General features: G+C 43.0%; 1 protein-coding gene across 2 annotated transcripts; it reads right to left on the bottom strand.

Annotated features, from left to right (window-relative positions):
- Window positions 1-792: 792 nt before the first annotated feature.
- Window positions 793-15262, bottom strand: LOC121847434 (NXPE family member 3-like). 2 transcript variants are annotated; one of them, XM_042328420.1, is made up of 6 exons: window positions 15176-15262; window positions 6785-6896; window positions 5908-6671; window positions 5681-5751; window positions 5369-5590; window positions 793-1746 (listed from the first exon to the last, which is right to left on the bottom strand). In XM_042328420.1, the coding sequence occupies exons 2-6, from the start codon at window positions 6875-6877 to the stop codon at window positions 1196-1198; spliced, it is 1701 nt and encodes a 566-aa protein (XP_042184354.1). In that variant the 5' UTR covers window positions 6878-6896; window positions 15176-15262; the 3' UTR covers window positions 793-1195. The 2 variants fall into 2 exon arrangements, with proteins under 2 accessions (XP_042184354.1, XP_042184353.1); XM_042328419.1 differs by having other exon boundaries at window positions 6785-6917; window positions 15176-15246.
- Window positions 15263-15777: the final 515 nt, after the last annotated feature.

Below are 15777 nucleotides of genomic sequence, written 5' to 3'. Positions count from 1 at the left end.
AAAAATGTCAGGTTTGTAATGATGACATAGATTCTAAGAACACAGGATGAGATGTTACTATCCTTTGTGCAAGCACTTCCAAGAGTTAATGAACAGTGAGCGTGGTGAAATTTGGGGAGCGCATCGTCAGTAGTGTACCTTTGGTTCCTAGGGTGTTTCGGCCTTTCACACTATACACCCTCCCCAAAGGCGGCCAGCGACAGGGTGATCAATCCTACGCTTGCGTCCCATTCCCAATTAGTCATAGGAGTTGCCTTGTTGTTGATAGCCAACATCCCACATACAAGAGACCTGTCATGCATTCATTGCTATGATCATTGATCTCCTGAAGAAGCCATCCCGTTTCCTTTCTTTCTGTGCCCTGAAATGTTTGGATATACTTGTAAAGTTACAAGGTTGTTAGCTAGCTAGCCAATGATGTAACATGACTGAACAAAGTGTAAAGGGTCAACGACACTTGAGTAGTTTTTAGAACAGCCCACTACATGGTTTATGAATGTAAAATGCGGTCCTGGAGATTCGCTAGAGGAAGAAAAATGATCTGACTCATATTACCAGAGAAACATTGTTGACCTGGTTGGGTGAGAAGCAGGCCGTTTCTGCTGTAGTAGTGGTGCAACCATGACGCCAACAAATCTGCACACCCTTGTTTCTGTAGGGCACTTGGACACAACCTTATCATTAAAACGAAACCTTATCATTAAAACTTTTGAGCCCCGTGGGCAGGTGTCCCTTGGGTTGGTGTCTTTCCGTCAAACACTTCTCCAAAACCAAAGTGGGCACAAAAAGACTGACATCACCAGTTTCACACACCTTTGAAAAAATTCCCATAAATGGCTTTTTTTTAATTGAAAAGTGAATTCCTTTCTTTTTTAAAGCAGAGGTACAGTACAAAGACTAAAACCACAACTGTAAAAAAAAACGATTTCATTGTACAATAAATTGCAATCTTTGGAATTTGGAGAGCGCAGCCTGGACAAAAGCTACATGTTGATTTGAGGCGATCTTTCTGTCACTAGATATGCTAGTAGGATGCCATTGTCATTTAGACTCTTAATGGTGTTGAGACATACTTTTTGCTCGTAGATGTTAAAATTTAGCAGGCTCAAGTGATGAATCATGTGACCTAGTTGGACAATGCTCCACCCATGCTAGTTATTTTGTAAATTGTGCCAGAAATAATGTAATTTCTCTGCTAGTTCTTCACTGGGCAGATGTGAGAGAGGATAGTGTTTATCATGTTCTTAATGATCGGAGGGTGCGGGTGGATATTGTGTGGGAGGTGGTGGGCAAGGGTCATCTCCCAGGCATCCACTAACTTGATATTCAGGCCCCTAAACATGGCCTTGATCACCCCGTCCAACTGAACCGAAAACCAGTCACTGACGATGAGGGTCTCTTCTAGGCTTTGGGCCCGGAGGTTTGCCGAGCGCACCACTACCACAGTCCCCGGAGCCCGGTTCAGAAGCCGCACAACCGCCCTTCGAATGTGGCGGAGTCGACGAATGTAAACCTGCACAGGGAAGGTACAGAAATGGGCCCAAACACTGATGACTACAACAGTGTCTGAGCCCCCGGCCAGGCCATCCAGCTCATTAGCTACATAGCGCAGCTGACTGATGCTGAGAGGGGTCCAGGTGATGGGGGGGCCATGGCTGCGGTACTTCAGCAGGATATTGTGGGGGATGTCCACCGCCATGAAGGGCCCTGCCCTCACCGGACTTCGAAGGTTGAACTCCTTCAACTCTGTGACAGAGAGAGAGAGAGTGAGATGAATGTATGTGACAGAAGCCACGATTACACCTTGCATAAACATGGTTGTCGCCATCGCGATCAAGATTTGATCACTATCTGATCGAGATTTGTTGTCTACACTTAATTACATATGTCTCTTCTCTGCCCACTTCGTCCGTATTTGGACCAGATTTCTTGGTCCCTACCTGTATGCAAATTAATCTAAACTGCCTTGGACCTCCCGTTATGACCCAAGCTGTGTAAATCAACAGAAAACAGCACACTTTTATAAACAATAGTTTTATACTCATCATTACAGCCTACTTTTGTTATCCAACGATTTAAGACTGGGCGCAATAGGCTACTGTCCCGATAACCTCAACCTGTCCACAGCCATTCAAATAAATATTCAGTGAATCTCTCCCATCCCTAAAAAAGGTCACCACATCTGGATATGTGTATAAAATACAATTATTGCACAGTATAAATAAAAAGGACACTTGGGTCCTAATGTACACGGTAAAAACAGAAACAGGTTAAGTTATTGAGTAGGATACAAATTGCATCTCTGAATGGCGCAACATATTATCCAAACATGTCTGGACAGGGTTGTTCTTTACGCATGGATGTTTACATACGTTGTCTTTATATTATTGTAATCTTGTATTCTAAATAACCTTTGGTATAGGACAAATCATTGATCATTCGCTAATGGAACCTCAATAATTCTGATAAGCAAGACGAGTGGTCAAATTCTGAAAATGCATGGATAAAAGCAGCAAATGATAAAAAGTGCAAAGAAGCATGTCAGTCAAGTGGCTTTATAAAGGAATCATGTATAAATATAAAAGGTATCTTAAAGAGGCCTTCATATTGAAGCCTGCAATATATTGGATAAGGCCCTGCTCATGCTTGCAGAAAGCTATGCGCTTTTTACGCATCAGTTTGGACATCTGCTGCACTTGATTGACAGCTGGAAAATGCTCAAATATTCACAGAATATTAAAGAATAGAATCAAATCGAAAAGGATTGCAATGCTAATGTATCATTTTCATATCTGATACAGCAACCGAAATAGACTAATCACCACCCATCCACCTTTCATTCTGGCTAGATCTAAAGGTAGCCTACAGGCGGAGAATTAGGCCATACACTTGTCATGCTTTTCTTCTGCAACTCCATCATACTCTGTCCCATACATTCCCAGTACATTTGTAGTTCAGTTTAAATTCAGTCCTTGGCCTTTATGTAGCCCATGATGTTTTCAATTATTCAATTTTGCACTGGCACCAGCTCTGTCAGGAGGAAAGGGACAATATTCACCCAACTTATTGTGGGAAGCTTGTGGAAGGCTACCTAAAACGTTTGACCAAAGTTAAACAATTTAGAGGCAATGCTACCAAATACTAATTGAGTGTATGTAAACGTCTGACCCACTGGGAATGTTATGAAAGAAATAAAAGCTGAAATAAATAATTCTCTCTTCTATTATTCTGACATTTCGCATTTTTAAAATAAAGTGGTGATCCTAACTGACTTGAGACAGGGAACTATTACTCTGATTAAATGTCAGGAATTGTGAAAATCTGAGTTTAAATGTATTTGGCTAAGGTGTATGTAAACTTCCAACTTCCAACTTTGTTTAAATTGGGTCAAACGTTTCGGGTAGCCTTCCACAATCTTCCCACAATAAATTGGGTGAATTTTGGCCCATTCCTCCTGACAAAGCTGGTGTAACTGAGTCAGGTTTGTAGGCCTCCTTGCTCGCACACGCTTTTTCAGTTCTGCACACAAATATTCTATAGGTTTGAGGTCAGGGCTTTGTAATGGCCACGCCAATACCTTGACTTTGCTGTCCTTAAGCCATTTTGCCACAATATTGGAAGTATGCTTGGGGTCATTGTTCATTTGGAAGACCCATTTGCGACCAAGCTTTAAAGTCCTGACTGATGTCTTGAGATGTTGCTTCAATATATCCACATAATTTTCTTTTGTCATAATGCCATCTATTTTGTGAAGTGCATCAGTCCCTCCTGCAGTAAAGCACCCCCACAACATGATGCTGCCACCCCTGTGCTTCACGGTGGGGATGTTATTCTTCGGCTTGCAAGCCTCCCCATTTTACCTCCAAACATAACGAGGGGCATTATGGCAGAACAGTTCTATTTTTGTTTCATCAGACTATAGGACATTGTTCCAAAAAGTACAAGCAAGTTGCAAACCGTAGTCTGGCTTTTTTTATGGCGGTTTTGGAGAAGTGGCTTCTTCCTTGCGGAGCGACCTTTCATGTTATGTTGATATAGGATATAGATACTGTGTATATAGATACTTTTGTACCTGTTTCCCCTAGCATCTTCAAAAGGTCCTTTGCTGTTGATCTGGGATTGATTTGCACTTTTCGCACCAAAGTGCATTCATTTCTAGGAGACAGAACGAGTCTCCTTCCTGAGCGGTATGACGGCTGCGTGGTCCCATGGTGTTTATACTTGCGTACTATTGTCTGTACAGATGAACGTGGTACCTTCAGGATGAACCATACTTTTTTTCTGAGGTCTTGGGCTGATTTCTTTTGATTTTCCTATGATGTCAAGCAAAGAGGCACTGAGTTTGAAGGTAGGCCTTGAAATACATCCACACGTTCATCTCCAATTGACTCAAATTTTGTCAATTAGCCTATCAGAAGCTTCTAAAGCCATTTTTTAAATTTTTCTGAGCTGTTTAAAGGCACAGTCAACTTAGTGTATGTAAACACAGTCAACTTAGTGTATGTAAACTTCTGAACCACTGGAATTATGATACAGTGAATTATAAGTGAAATAATCTGTCTGTAAACAATTGTTGGAAAAATTACTTGTGTCATGCACAAAGTAGATGTCCTCACCGACTTGCCAAAACTATAGTTTGTTAACAAGAAATTTGTGAAGTGGTTGAAAAACGAGTTTTAATGACTCCAACCTAGGTGTATGTAAACTTCCGACTTTAACTGTATATACATGAAGGCAGGGTAAAGTGACTAGTCATCAGGATAGATAATAATATGAGTAAAATAAAGAACAGAGCAGCAGCAGCAAAGGACGGTTATGGAAAGTATGTGTGTGTGAGAGTGTGTGTGTGTGTAATGTGTTATGTCGGTCTGCGTGTGTGTTATGTGTGTATGTGCGCATGTAGTGCATGTGAATGTGTTGGTTTTGTTTAGGAGTGTCAATGTAGTGTGTGTGTATATATAGTCTAGTGAGTGTGTATATGGTTTGCACATATAGTCTAGTGGTTGGAGTCTGATATAGAGGTCTTGGATGGCAGGGACCTTGGCCACAGTGATGTACTGGGCTGTCCACATTTGCCATACCATGTGGTGTTGCAGCCAGTCGAGATGCTCTCGATGGTGCAGTTGAGGAACTTTTTGAGGATCCGAGGGCCCATGCCAAATCTTTTCAACCTCCCGAGGGGGAAGAGGTGCTGCCGTGCCCTCTTCATGACTGTGCGGGTGTGTGTGGACCATGTTAGGTAATTAGTGATGTGGTCACCAAGGAACTTGAAGCTCTCAACCTGCTCCACAACAGCCCTGTATAAACGGATCTATAGAGAGAGAATGTGTGAGTGTGAGATGTAATAGGTTTGGCAAACAGCACTCACCTGGCAATACGTTGGTGAGGAACTCATAGTACTGTCTAACGGTGGAGTCTCCGTACATGTACACCACCTTGCCCTTCACACACTGAGTAATGGCAGTTGGATCATTAAACTGGCGCATCACGACATCACCCAGGGACTGCCATGACCCTTGGAAGTAATACCCAGAGGGAGTGGTCCTGACAGGCGCTGGCTTTGCATGGCTGCTTTCCACCTTTGGTTTGTCTGAAATAAGAGAGGAAACATGATGCACCAGCTACCATCACTTTATATACACTCTCCGATTTGTCTTCACACTGCAACAATTTTTCCTACCTTTCTTCTTAGGCAGCACAGTGACACTGGCAGACCCCTTAGCCCGAATACGTGTTTTGAGGTTTACGCCACTTAAAAAGTAAAATAATAATTTGAAATGTTTAAACGCAAGCAATAACAATCACCTGAACAACATTCTGTAATTGTATATTGGAGAAAAGGCTGCGTAGGTCTAAGGTAAAACATACGCTCATTGCCACACACACTATTTTTTACCCCACTCTAACCTCTGGAAGAGCAGTGCTTCTTTGTCGGTTATCAGATCTTTCTGGTAGCCTGCCTTGAAGTGGTTGATTCGTGTGTCACAGCTCAGCAGCTGCTTAGGCTTGTAGCAGTACCAGGGTTCACCCGTGTGGGGGTCTGTGTAATTGCACAGCGGCTCCTGGTTGGTCGGCAGACAAAGGTTACACATTGTGGTCTCAGAGAGTAATCCACATTTGAACAGGCTCTTGTAAAGCACCCGGTTGGGCCGTTCTTCACGTAAGTTTCGTAGAACAGCAACTGCCTCACTAGGATGAACTAGTGTCACCTCCACTTGTACAGACCCCTCCCACAGTAACAGAAAAATGGCAGAGTAGGTCCCATTCTGGTGGTCCAACACCTGTCCTGCAACGCCCGCCCCCAGCTCTGGGGAGTGCAGCCTAGCCAGCAAGAAGTCCCCACCATGGCTCTTGGGATGTCCCTGGAAATCTTTCATAAGGACCAGAGACTCCAGCTGGTCCCCCACGTGCCACTCTCTCCCACCCACTGCTGGCAGCACTGCAAAATGGCTGTGCGCAGGGTCACTGGTCTGTTCCAGGGGTATAGACGTGGGCCGGGGCGGAGGCTCTGGCCAGGCAATGGACTCCAGGAGGTAATGCTCCTCCAGAGCTTCCTCAGGTGTGCGCTCCTGGCCCTGGCTCAGGTGGTTACAGCTTTGATTGTGGTCCAGGGGAGTAGGGCCCTCTGAGTGGTTGCTGCATAGTTCCCAGATGCATAGGTCTAACTTCCACTGTGGATGAGAGTAGAGGTCACTGAGGGGGAGAAGGTCATAGAGTAACACAGGTAGATTGTGATGGAAGTAAGCTTGGACTTGTACTGGGGGAAGATCACTTTCCTCCTCACCTCTAGAATGCTGATGTTGCGGAACAGGAAGAAGACGCCTGACAGGGTCAGCAGGAGGAAGATGCAGACATATTTGGACAGGCACTTCCACATGGCCCCAGTCTCCAGTACCCTTTATATGGACACATAGAAGCTGGTAACTGTTAACATGCTTCTCCAATGACGTTATCTGTATTTGATATCCCAAAACACGGTGTGCGTTTATCAGACCTAGACTAGACCCCATACAAATTCATGTTGATCTGGGCGAGGCACACCAGATTAAGAATTTCATCTTAATTTCATATTTTCCCATGTGACTATTGCTTTACCCATTTCGAAAGAAAGCGAGCAGGAAAAAAAGTTGATCTTCTTGTAAAAATACTATAACAACCTAGCCTCACCAGAAAAATAACATTTATTGACTAATAAACCATGTACATAAACCATGACTGTCCACGATGACAATATTTATTTAAAGCTCCCATTAGGCTAATGTCTCCTCTATTCAACTTGATTGCGGATCCTGCAGCAATGACAGCTATGGATCAGGTGACAAAAGCATTTGTTTTGATTGACTGTTGCTTACAACTAGTTTCACAAAGTAGATGTTTTTGCAACTGGATGCAACCAAGTTGCCGAGTAATTGCTTATCAGTTGCTTGGGGTGTTACGTGAAGCTATCCGAATACAACATAGTTGCAAGCAACTCAATTTGCAGGAAAGCTGTAACAAATCAGATCATACACCGGTTAAACTAGCTGATTAAACCTTTTTTTTCTCCTACAATACTATCTTGTGATTTCACAAGACTCTGGCTGCTGTTGGGGAAGGCGGGAGGTGTCCCAGGAAAATAATACAATAATGCAAGAGTTGAGAACACAGGTAAGCACCATTTACAGTCCATTGAGAAAGAAGCACATAGACCTGGAAGATGACACAGATTACATGGACATAGCCATGGCACACGTCTGTAGCTATGAAGTGCTTTGAAAGGCTGGTCATGGCTAACATCAACACCATCATCCCAGAAACCGTAGACCCACTCCAATTCACATACCGTCCCAACATATCCACAGATGACGCAATCTCTATTGCACTCCACACTGCCCTTTCCCACCTGGACAAGGAGGAACACCTACGTGAGAATGCTGTTCATTGACTACAGCTTAGCGTTCAACACCATAGTGCCCTCAAAGCTCATCACTAAGCTAAAGACCCTGGGACTAAACACCTCCCTCTGCAACTGGATCCTGGATTTCCTGACGGGCCGTCCCAGGTGGTAAGAGTAGGCAACAACACATCTGACCCGCTGATCCTCAAAACAGAGGCCCCTCAGGGTTGCATGCTTAGTCCCCTCGTGTACTCCCTGTTCACCCACGACTATGAGGCCAAGCACGACTCCAACACCTTCATTAAGATAGCAGACGACACAACGGTGGTAGGCCTGAACAACAACAACGATGAGACAGCCTATAGGGTGGAGGTCAGAGACCTGGCAGTGTGGTGCCAGAACAACAACCTCTCCCTCAATGTGATCAAGACAAAGGAGATGATCGTGGTCTACAGGAAAAGGAGGGCCGAGCACACCCCCATTCACATGCATTAGTGCAGCAGGACAGGGGCTTCAAGTTCCTTGGTGTCCACATCACCAACAAACTATCACCAACCAAGACAGTTGTGAAGAGGGCACGACAATGCCTATTGCCCCTCAGGACACCTGAAAAGATTTGGCATGGGTCCTCAGATCCTCAAAAACCTCTACAGCTGCACCATCGAGAGTGCCCTGACTGGATGCATCACCACCTGGTATGGCAACAGCTCAACCTCCGACCGCAAGGCGCTACAGAGGGAAGTGCATATGGCCAAGTACATCACTGGGGCCAAGCTTCCTGCCACCCAGGACCTCTATACAAGGCGGTGTCAGAGGAAGGCCCTACAAATTGTCAAAGACTCCAGCCACCCTTGTCATAGACTGTTCTCTCTGCTACCGCACGGAAAGCAGTAGAGTGCCAAGTCTAGGTCCAAAAGGCTCCTTAACATCTTCTACCCCCTGCTGAACAGTTAATCAAATTTGGTACAAATTGTGCCTTAAGTTCTAGACCTCAGCTGAATCTGGTAATGAATGGTGTGGCTGTTGAGCAAGTTGAGGAGACACTTGGCGTTACCTTAGATTGAAACTGTCATGGTAAAAACATATAGATTCAATGATCATGACACCACACTCCAAAAAGCAAGTTCTGCAGGCTCTAGTTTTGTCTAATCTTGATTATTGTCCAGTCGTGTGGTCCAGTGCTGCAACGAAGGACCTAGTTAATCTGCAGCTGGCCCAGAACAGAGTGACACATTTAGCTCTTCCTTGTAATCAGAGGGCTGATATAAATACTATACATGCCAGTCTCTCTTGGCTAAGAGTTGAAGAGAGACTGACTGCATCACTTCTTATTTTTATAAGAAACAATGTGTTGAAAATCCCAAATGGTTTTCGTAGTCAACTTACACACAGCTCTGACACACACACTTATCCCACCAGACATGCCAGTTCCAAAGTCCAGAACAAATTCAAGAAAGCGTACAGTATTATATAGAGCCCTTATTGCATGGAACTTTCTTCCATCTCATGTTGCTCAAATAAACAGCAAACCTGGTTTCAAATGTCACCTCACGGCACAATGCTTCTCCCCTATTTGTCCTAGATAGTTTGTGTGCATGCATTGATATGTAGGCTACGTGTGCCTTTTGAAAAAATGTATTTAGTTCTGTCCTTGAGCTGTTCTTGTCTATTGATGTTCTGTATTATTTCATGTTTCATGTTTTGTGTGGACCCCAGGAAGTTTAGCTGCTGCTTTTGCAACAGCTAATGGGAATCCTAATAAAATACCAAAATATCCGGCTTATTTGCATCGACCCCCGTTTTTTTACACTGCTGTGACTCACTGTTCATTACCTATGCATAGTCACTTTACCCCTACCTACATGTACATATAACCTCAATTTATTTGACTAACCTGTACCCCTTCACATTGACTCGGTACATGGTACCCCCTGTATATAGCCTTGCTATTGCTATTTTATTGTGTTACTTCCTTACTTTAGTTTATTTACTAAATATTTTCTTAACTCTTATTTTTCTTAACTGCGTTCTTGGTAAAAATCAAATCAAATTCTATTTGTCATGTGCCTCGAATACAACAGGTGTAGACATTACAGGGAAATGCTTACTTACAGGCTCTTACCAACAGTGCAAAAAAGGTATTAGGTGAACAATAGGTAGGTAAAGAAATAAAACAGTAAAAAGACAGGCTATATACAGTAGCGAGGCTACATACCGACACCGGTTAGTCAAGCTGATTAAGGTAGTATGTACATGTCGATATGATTAAAGTGACTATGCATATATGATGAATAGAGAGTAGCAGTAGCGTAAAAGTGCGGTTGATGGGTGGTGGGTGGCGGGACACAATGCAGAAAGCCCGGTTAGCCAATGTGCGGTAGCACTGGTTGGTCGGCCCAATTGAGGTAGTATGTACATGAATGTATAGTTAAAGTGACTATGCATATATGATAAACAGAGAGTAGCAGCAGCAGACTTGTAAGTAAGCATTTCATGGTATTCATTGTATTCGGTGCATGTGACAAATAATATTTGATTTGATTTATTCTCTCTTGAAATAGGAGTTACCTCATTCCTTGAGTTTTTAGTCTAGGCCAGTGCTTCCCAAACTTTATAGCCCCTTACCCCTTCAAACATTCAACCTACAACTGCGTACCCCTCTAGCACCAGGGTCAGAGCACTCTCAAATGTTTTTTGTCATCATTGTAAGCCTGCCACACACACACACATTATACGATACATTTATTAAACATAAGAATGAGTGTGAGTTTTGGTCACAACCCGGCAGGTGGGAAGTGACAAAGAGCTGTTATAGGACCAGGGCACAAATAATAATATAAAAATAATCAATAAATTTGCTCTTTATTTTAGCCATCTTACATATAAAACCTTATTTGTTCATCAAAAATGGTGAATAACTCACCACAGGTTAATGAGGCAGGTGTGCTTGAAAGGATGCACAGAACTCTGAAATGTTGGGTTGTCTTGGAGAGAGTCTTAAATCATTTCCCACACACAGTCTGCGCATGTATTTAGTTTTCATGCTAGTGATGGCCGAGAATCCACTCTCACATAGGTACTTGGTTGCAAAGGGCATCAGTGTCTTAACAGTGCCTTTTGCCAAGGCAGGATACTCTGAGCGCAGCCATATCCAGAAATCTGGCAGTGGCTTCTGATTAAATCAAATTTTCACATAACCACTTGTTGCAATTTCGATGAGGCTCTCTTGTTCAGATATCTGTAAGTGGACTGGAGGCAGGGCATGAAAGAGATAACGAACCCAGTTGTTTGTGTCATCCATTTCGGGAAAGTACCTGCGTAATTGCGCACCCAGCTCACTCAGGTGCTTCGCTATATCACATTTGACATTGTCCGAAAGCTTGAGTTCATTTGCACACACAAAAAATCCTATAATGATGGAAAGACCTGTGAGTTGTCCATGTTAATGCAGACAGAGAAGAGCTCCAACTTCTTAATCATAGTCTCAATGTTGTCCCGCACATTGAATATAGTTGCAGAGAGTCCCAGTAATCCTAGATTTAGATCATTCAGGAAAGAAAAAACATCATCCAGATAGGCCAGTCGTGTGAGAAACTCGTCATCATGCAAGAGGTTCGACAAGTGAAAATGATGGTCAGTAAAGAAAACTTTAAGCTCGTCTCTCAATTTTTAAAAACGTGTCAATACTTTGCCCCTTGATAACCAGCACACTTCTGAATGTTGTAAAAGTCTGTTTGATGTCACAAAGCTGTCTAGTACTTTAAAAATAGCCTCTCCTGTTGTCCTGGTTTTCAGTGGTTTGCAGAAGAGAATGTCTTCCTTAATTGACCTCCCATAAATGTAACGGACATATACCAGGAGCTGTGCCAGGCCCGCCATGTCTGTTGACTCATCCAGCTGTAATGCATAGAATTCGCTGGCTTGTATGCGAAGCAGTAATTGTCTCAAAACATCTCCTGCCATGTCACTGATGCATCGTGAAGCAGTGCTGTTTGATGAAGGCATTGTCTGTGTAGTTTTATTTGCCTTTTCCCCCTGCATTGTCCCAGCCATATCTGGGGCAGCAGAAATAATTAAGTCCTCCACAATAGTATGGGGCTTGCCTGTCCTAGCCACTCGGTAGCTCACCATAAGATGCTTCTAGCCCCTTCTTATTAATGGTATTGGTTGCATTTATACATACGTCTTACTACTCGAAAGTCGTCTTAATTCTCGCCAAAAAAACTCCTGTTTTTTTTTCAAATTGGCATGTTTTGTTTCTCAATGTCAGCGCAAGAGTGAAAGTTTCCCGTGAGAAAGTAACAGATAATGTGATTGGTCCCTTCCCTAACCAAGGCCCTTCTCCTCCGATTGCTCAGTTTGGCCGGGCAGCCAGCTCTCGGCAGAGTGTTGGTGGTTCCAAACTGCTTCCATTTAAGAATGATGGAGGCCGCTGTGTTCTTGGGGACCTTCAATGCTGCAGAAATGTTTTGGTACCCTTCTCCAGATCTCTGCCGCAGACAGAATCGTGTCTCGGAGCTCTACAGACAATTCCTTCGACCTGATGGCTTGGTTTTTGCACTGACATGCACTGTCAACTCTGCGACCTTATATTGACAGCTGTGTGCCTTTCCAAATCATGTCCAATAAATTGAATTTATTGTAAGCTGTCTCAGAAAAAGGTCAGTTCTATCAATATGCCTTAAAGAGGCTTTTCTGCACATATCAGATATGTCTATGTCCTGGGATTTTTTTGGTTTCTTACAACCTCATGCTAATCACATTAGCCTACGTTAGCTAAACCCTCCTGTGGACGGGACACCAATCTTGAAGTAGTTTTAATTAAAGAGGCTATACATAACTTTCCCAAGATAGGCTTGCTTTTTAACCTTCCATATTTATCTTTAAATGAAATGTTATTGTTCATCGAATCATAGTATATGCCTAATGTAGGATAGGCAGTGATTTGAGACTGTATTTCATTCAAGTGTTACGGTAATTCAAACATTCTAGAGCGCAGAAATTACTTGGTAGGTTCGGCGCTACTGTAGCTTGGGACATAAAATTTAAATTCTGCATAACGGCACCGCATTTCATACTTTACTGTGGGAAAGGGGAATAAATACCTGTCGTGTTGACATGCTTTTTAGTTTGTTTCCATGACTGGTTTCACATTTCTTTTCAGCGATCATAAGGTAAAATAGATATAAAACAATTGTCATTCATATTTACAAACCCCTTATCCAAACGGATTACTAATTTACCTACAGTGCCTTCGGAACGTATTCAGACTCTTTGACTTTTTCCATATTTCGATACATTACAGTCTTATTCTAAAATGTATTAAATTATATGTTTTCCTCATCAATCTATACTCAATATCCTATAATGACAAAATGAAAACAGGTTAAGAAATTTGTGCAAATTTATAAAAAATAAAAATAAATTGAGCTCAGGTGGATTTTGTTTCCATTGATCATCCTTGAGATGTTTCTACAACTTGATTGAAGTCCACCTGTGGTAAATTTCATTGATTGGACATGATTTGGAAAGGCTATATAAGGTTATATACTGTATAAGGTCCCACAGTTGACAGTAAATACCTGAGCAAAAACCAAGCCATGAGATTGAAGGAATTGTCCGTAGAGCTCTGAGACAGGATTGTGTTGAGGTACAAGTCTGGGGAGGGGTACCAAAGATTTCTACAGCTATGAAGGTCCCCAAGAACACAGTGGATGGCCCCATTATTCTTAAATGGAAGATGTTTGGAACCACCAAGGCTCTTCCTGATGCTGGCCGCCCGCCAAATTTATCAAATGGGGAAGAAGGGCCTTGGTCAGGAGGTGACCGAGAACCCAATGTTCACTCTAACAGAGCTCCATATTTCCTCTGTGGAGATGGGAGAACCTTCCAGAAGGACAACCATCTCTGCAGCACTCCACCAATCAGGCTTTTATGGGAGTGGCCAGACGGAAGCCCCTCCTCAGTAAAAGGCACATGACAGCCCGCTTGGAGTTTGCCAAAAGGCACCTAAAGACTCTCAGACCATGAGAAACAAGATTGTCTGGTCTGATGAAACCAAGATTGAACTCTTCGGCCTGAATTCCAAGCGTCACGTGTGGAGGAAACCTGGCACCATCCCTACGGTGAAGCATGGTGGTGGCAGCATCATGCTGTCGTGATGTTTTTCAGCTGCAGGGACCGGGAGACTAGTCAGGATCGAGGAAAAGATTAACAGAGCAAAGTACAGAGAGATCCTTGATGAAAAGCTGCTCAAGAAACCTCAGGATCTCAGCCCGGGGCAAACGTACCCAACAGTGCAATGACCCTAAGCACACAGCCAAGACAATGCAGGAGTGGCTTTGGGACAAGTCTCTGAATGTCCTTGAGTGGCCCAGCCAGAAGCCGGACTTGACCCTGATCGAACATCTCTGGAAAGACCTGAAAATAGCTGTGCAGCGACGCTCCCCATCCAACCTGATAGCACCTGAGAGGATCTGCAGAGAAGAATGGGAGAAACTCCCCAAATAAAGGTGTGCCAAGCTTGTAATGTCATACCCAAGAATACTCGAGGCTATAATCGCTGCCAAATGTGCTTCAACAAAGTATTGAGTAAAAGGTCTGAATACTTATGTAAATGTGATATTTACATGTTCCTTTTTTAAAATAAACATGTAAAAATGTATAAAAACCTGTTTCATTATGGGGTATTTGGTGTAGATTGACGAGAGAAAAAAGGCTATAAGGTAACTAAATATGGATAAAGTCAAGGGGTCAGAATACTTTCCCAATGCTCTATAGTTCTTATCAATAGCAATTGTCAATTTATACATTTCTGTGCATGGAGAATGGTGTTATTTCGATCTGGAGAAAAATAAATGCACTTGGAACTGACAGGTTGCTTGACCTTACTCATGGCTTCCTCACCTGTAAAGTCAAATTCAGATTACGGTATATCTGTAGACACACATCCGCCACACCTTCATTGATTCGATCTCCACTGCCAACAACTAGTTAGTGAATAGCATGCTATTCTCATGCTGAAGTTCAAGGTCCGGAGAGAGAAAAGTGCATAAAAAGGGAATTCCATTCCATTTACTAGTTCTTAACTCAGGTTGGAATTCCCCACGATACATTAATCAGTTATATTCTTTAAGAATTCATGTTTATATATAATTCATTTGTAAGTCAAAAAATGGATAAAGAGGCTACACAACTTTCCTAAGATATGCTTTCTTATTTTAACTTTCCATTTATATTTCTTGAAATCAACTTTGATTGTTGATACATGCATGAACACCATCTGTAGTCCTCTCTTACCTGATAAAGCAACAGAATCCTTTAGGTGAAGACAGACCAAAATAACTGCTACTGAGTGCCTCTGACTGGATTGTCTGTCACGCCCTAGCACTCCGATTGGCTTATTTGTCTCAAAGACTTGAACTATGACTAGCCCCATCTGATTTGATGATATTTTGCCAGAGTCTGACCAGGCAATAAAGGAACGTTAGAAAAACAACCGCACCAGAAAATGTTGATGAGCAGGCAGGGCAAAAACAAAAACATATATATAAATAAATTGGTAGCACACACAAAGCCATACACACTGTCTGCCATCTGCCCAGTAGAGCTGAAACCGGGTTTCATCCATGAAGAGCACAGCTTCGGCTGAGACGGTTCCTGGCAGTTTGTGCAGAAACTCTTCGGTTGTGCCAACTCACAGTTTCATCAGCTGTCCGGGTGGTTGGTCTCAGATGATCCCGCAGGTGAAGAAGCTGGATGTGGAGGTCCTGGGCTGGCGTGATTACACATGGTCTGTGTTGTGAGGCCAGTTGGACGTACTGAAAAATTCTCTAAAATGACGTTGGAAGCGGCTTATGGTAGAGAAATTAACAATAGATTCTCTGGCAACAGCGCAGGTG

This window comes from Oncorhynchus tshawytscha, linkage group LG10, assembly GCF_018296145.1.
Source record: "Oncorhynchus tshawytscha isolate Ot180627B linkage group LG10, Otsh_v2.0, whole genome shotgun sequence".
NCBI classification, from domain to species: Eukaryota; Metazoa; Chordata; class Actinopteri; order Salmoniformes; family Salmonidae; genus Oncorhynchus; species Oncorhynchus tshawytscha.
This window is presented reverse-complemented; position numbering and strand designations above follow the sequence as displayed.

Coding starts and splice junctions, on each gene's coding strand:
- LOC121847434 (XM_042328420.1), bottom strand. CDS start 6,877: ATGTGGAAGTGCCTGTCCAAATATGTCTGCATCTTCCTCCTGCTGACC. Junction 5,752..5,907: donor GAAGCACTGCTCTTCCAGAG/GTTAGAGTGGGG, acceptor TTACTTTTTAAG/TGGCGTAAACCTCAAAACAC. Junction 1,747..5,368: donor CCTCACCAACGTATTGCCAG/GTGAGTGCTGTT, acceptor TCTCTGTCACAG/AGTTGAAGGAGTTCAACCTT.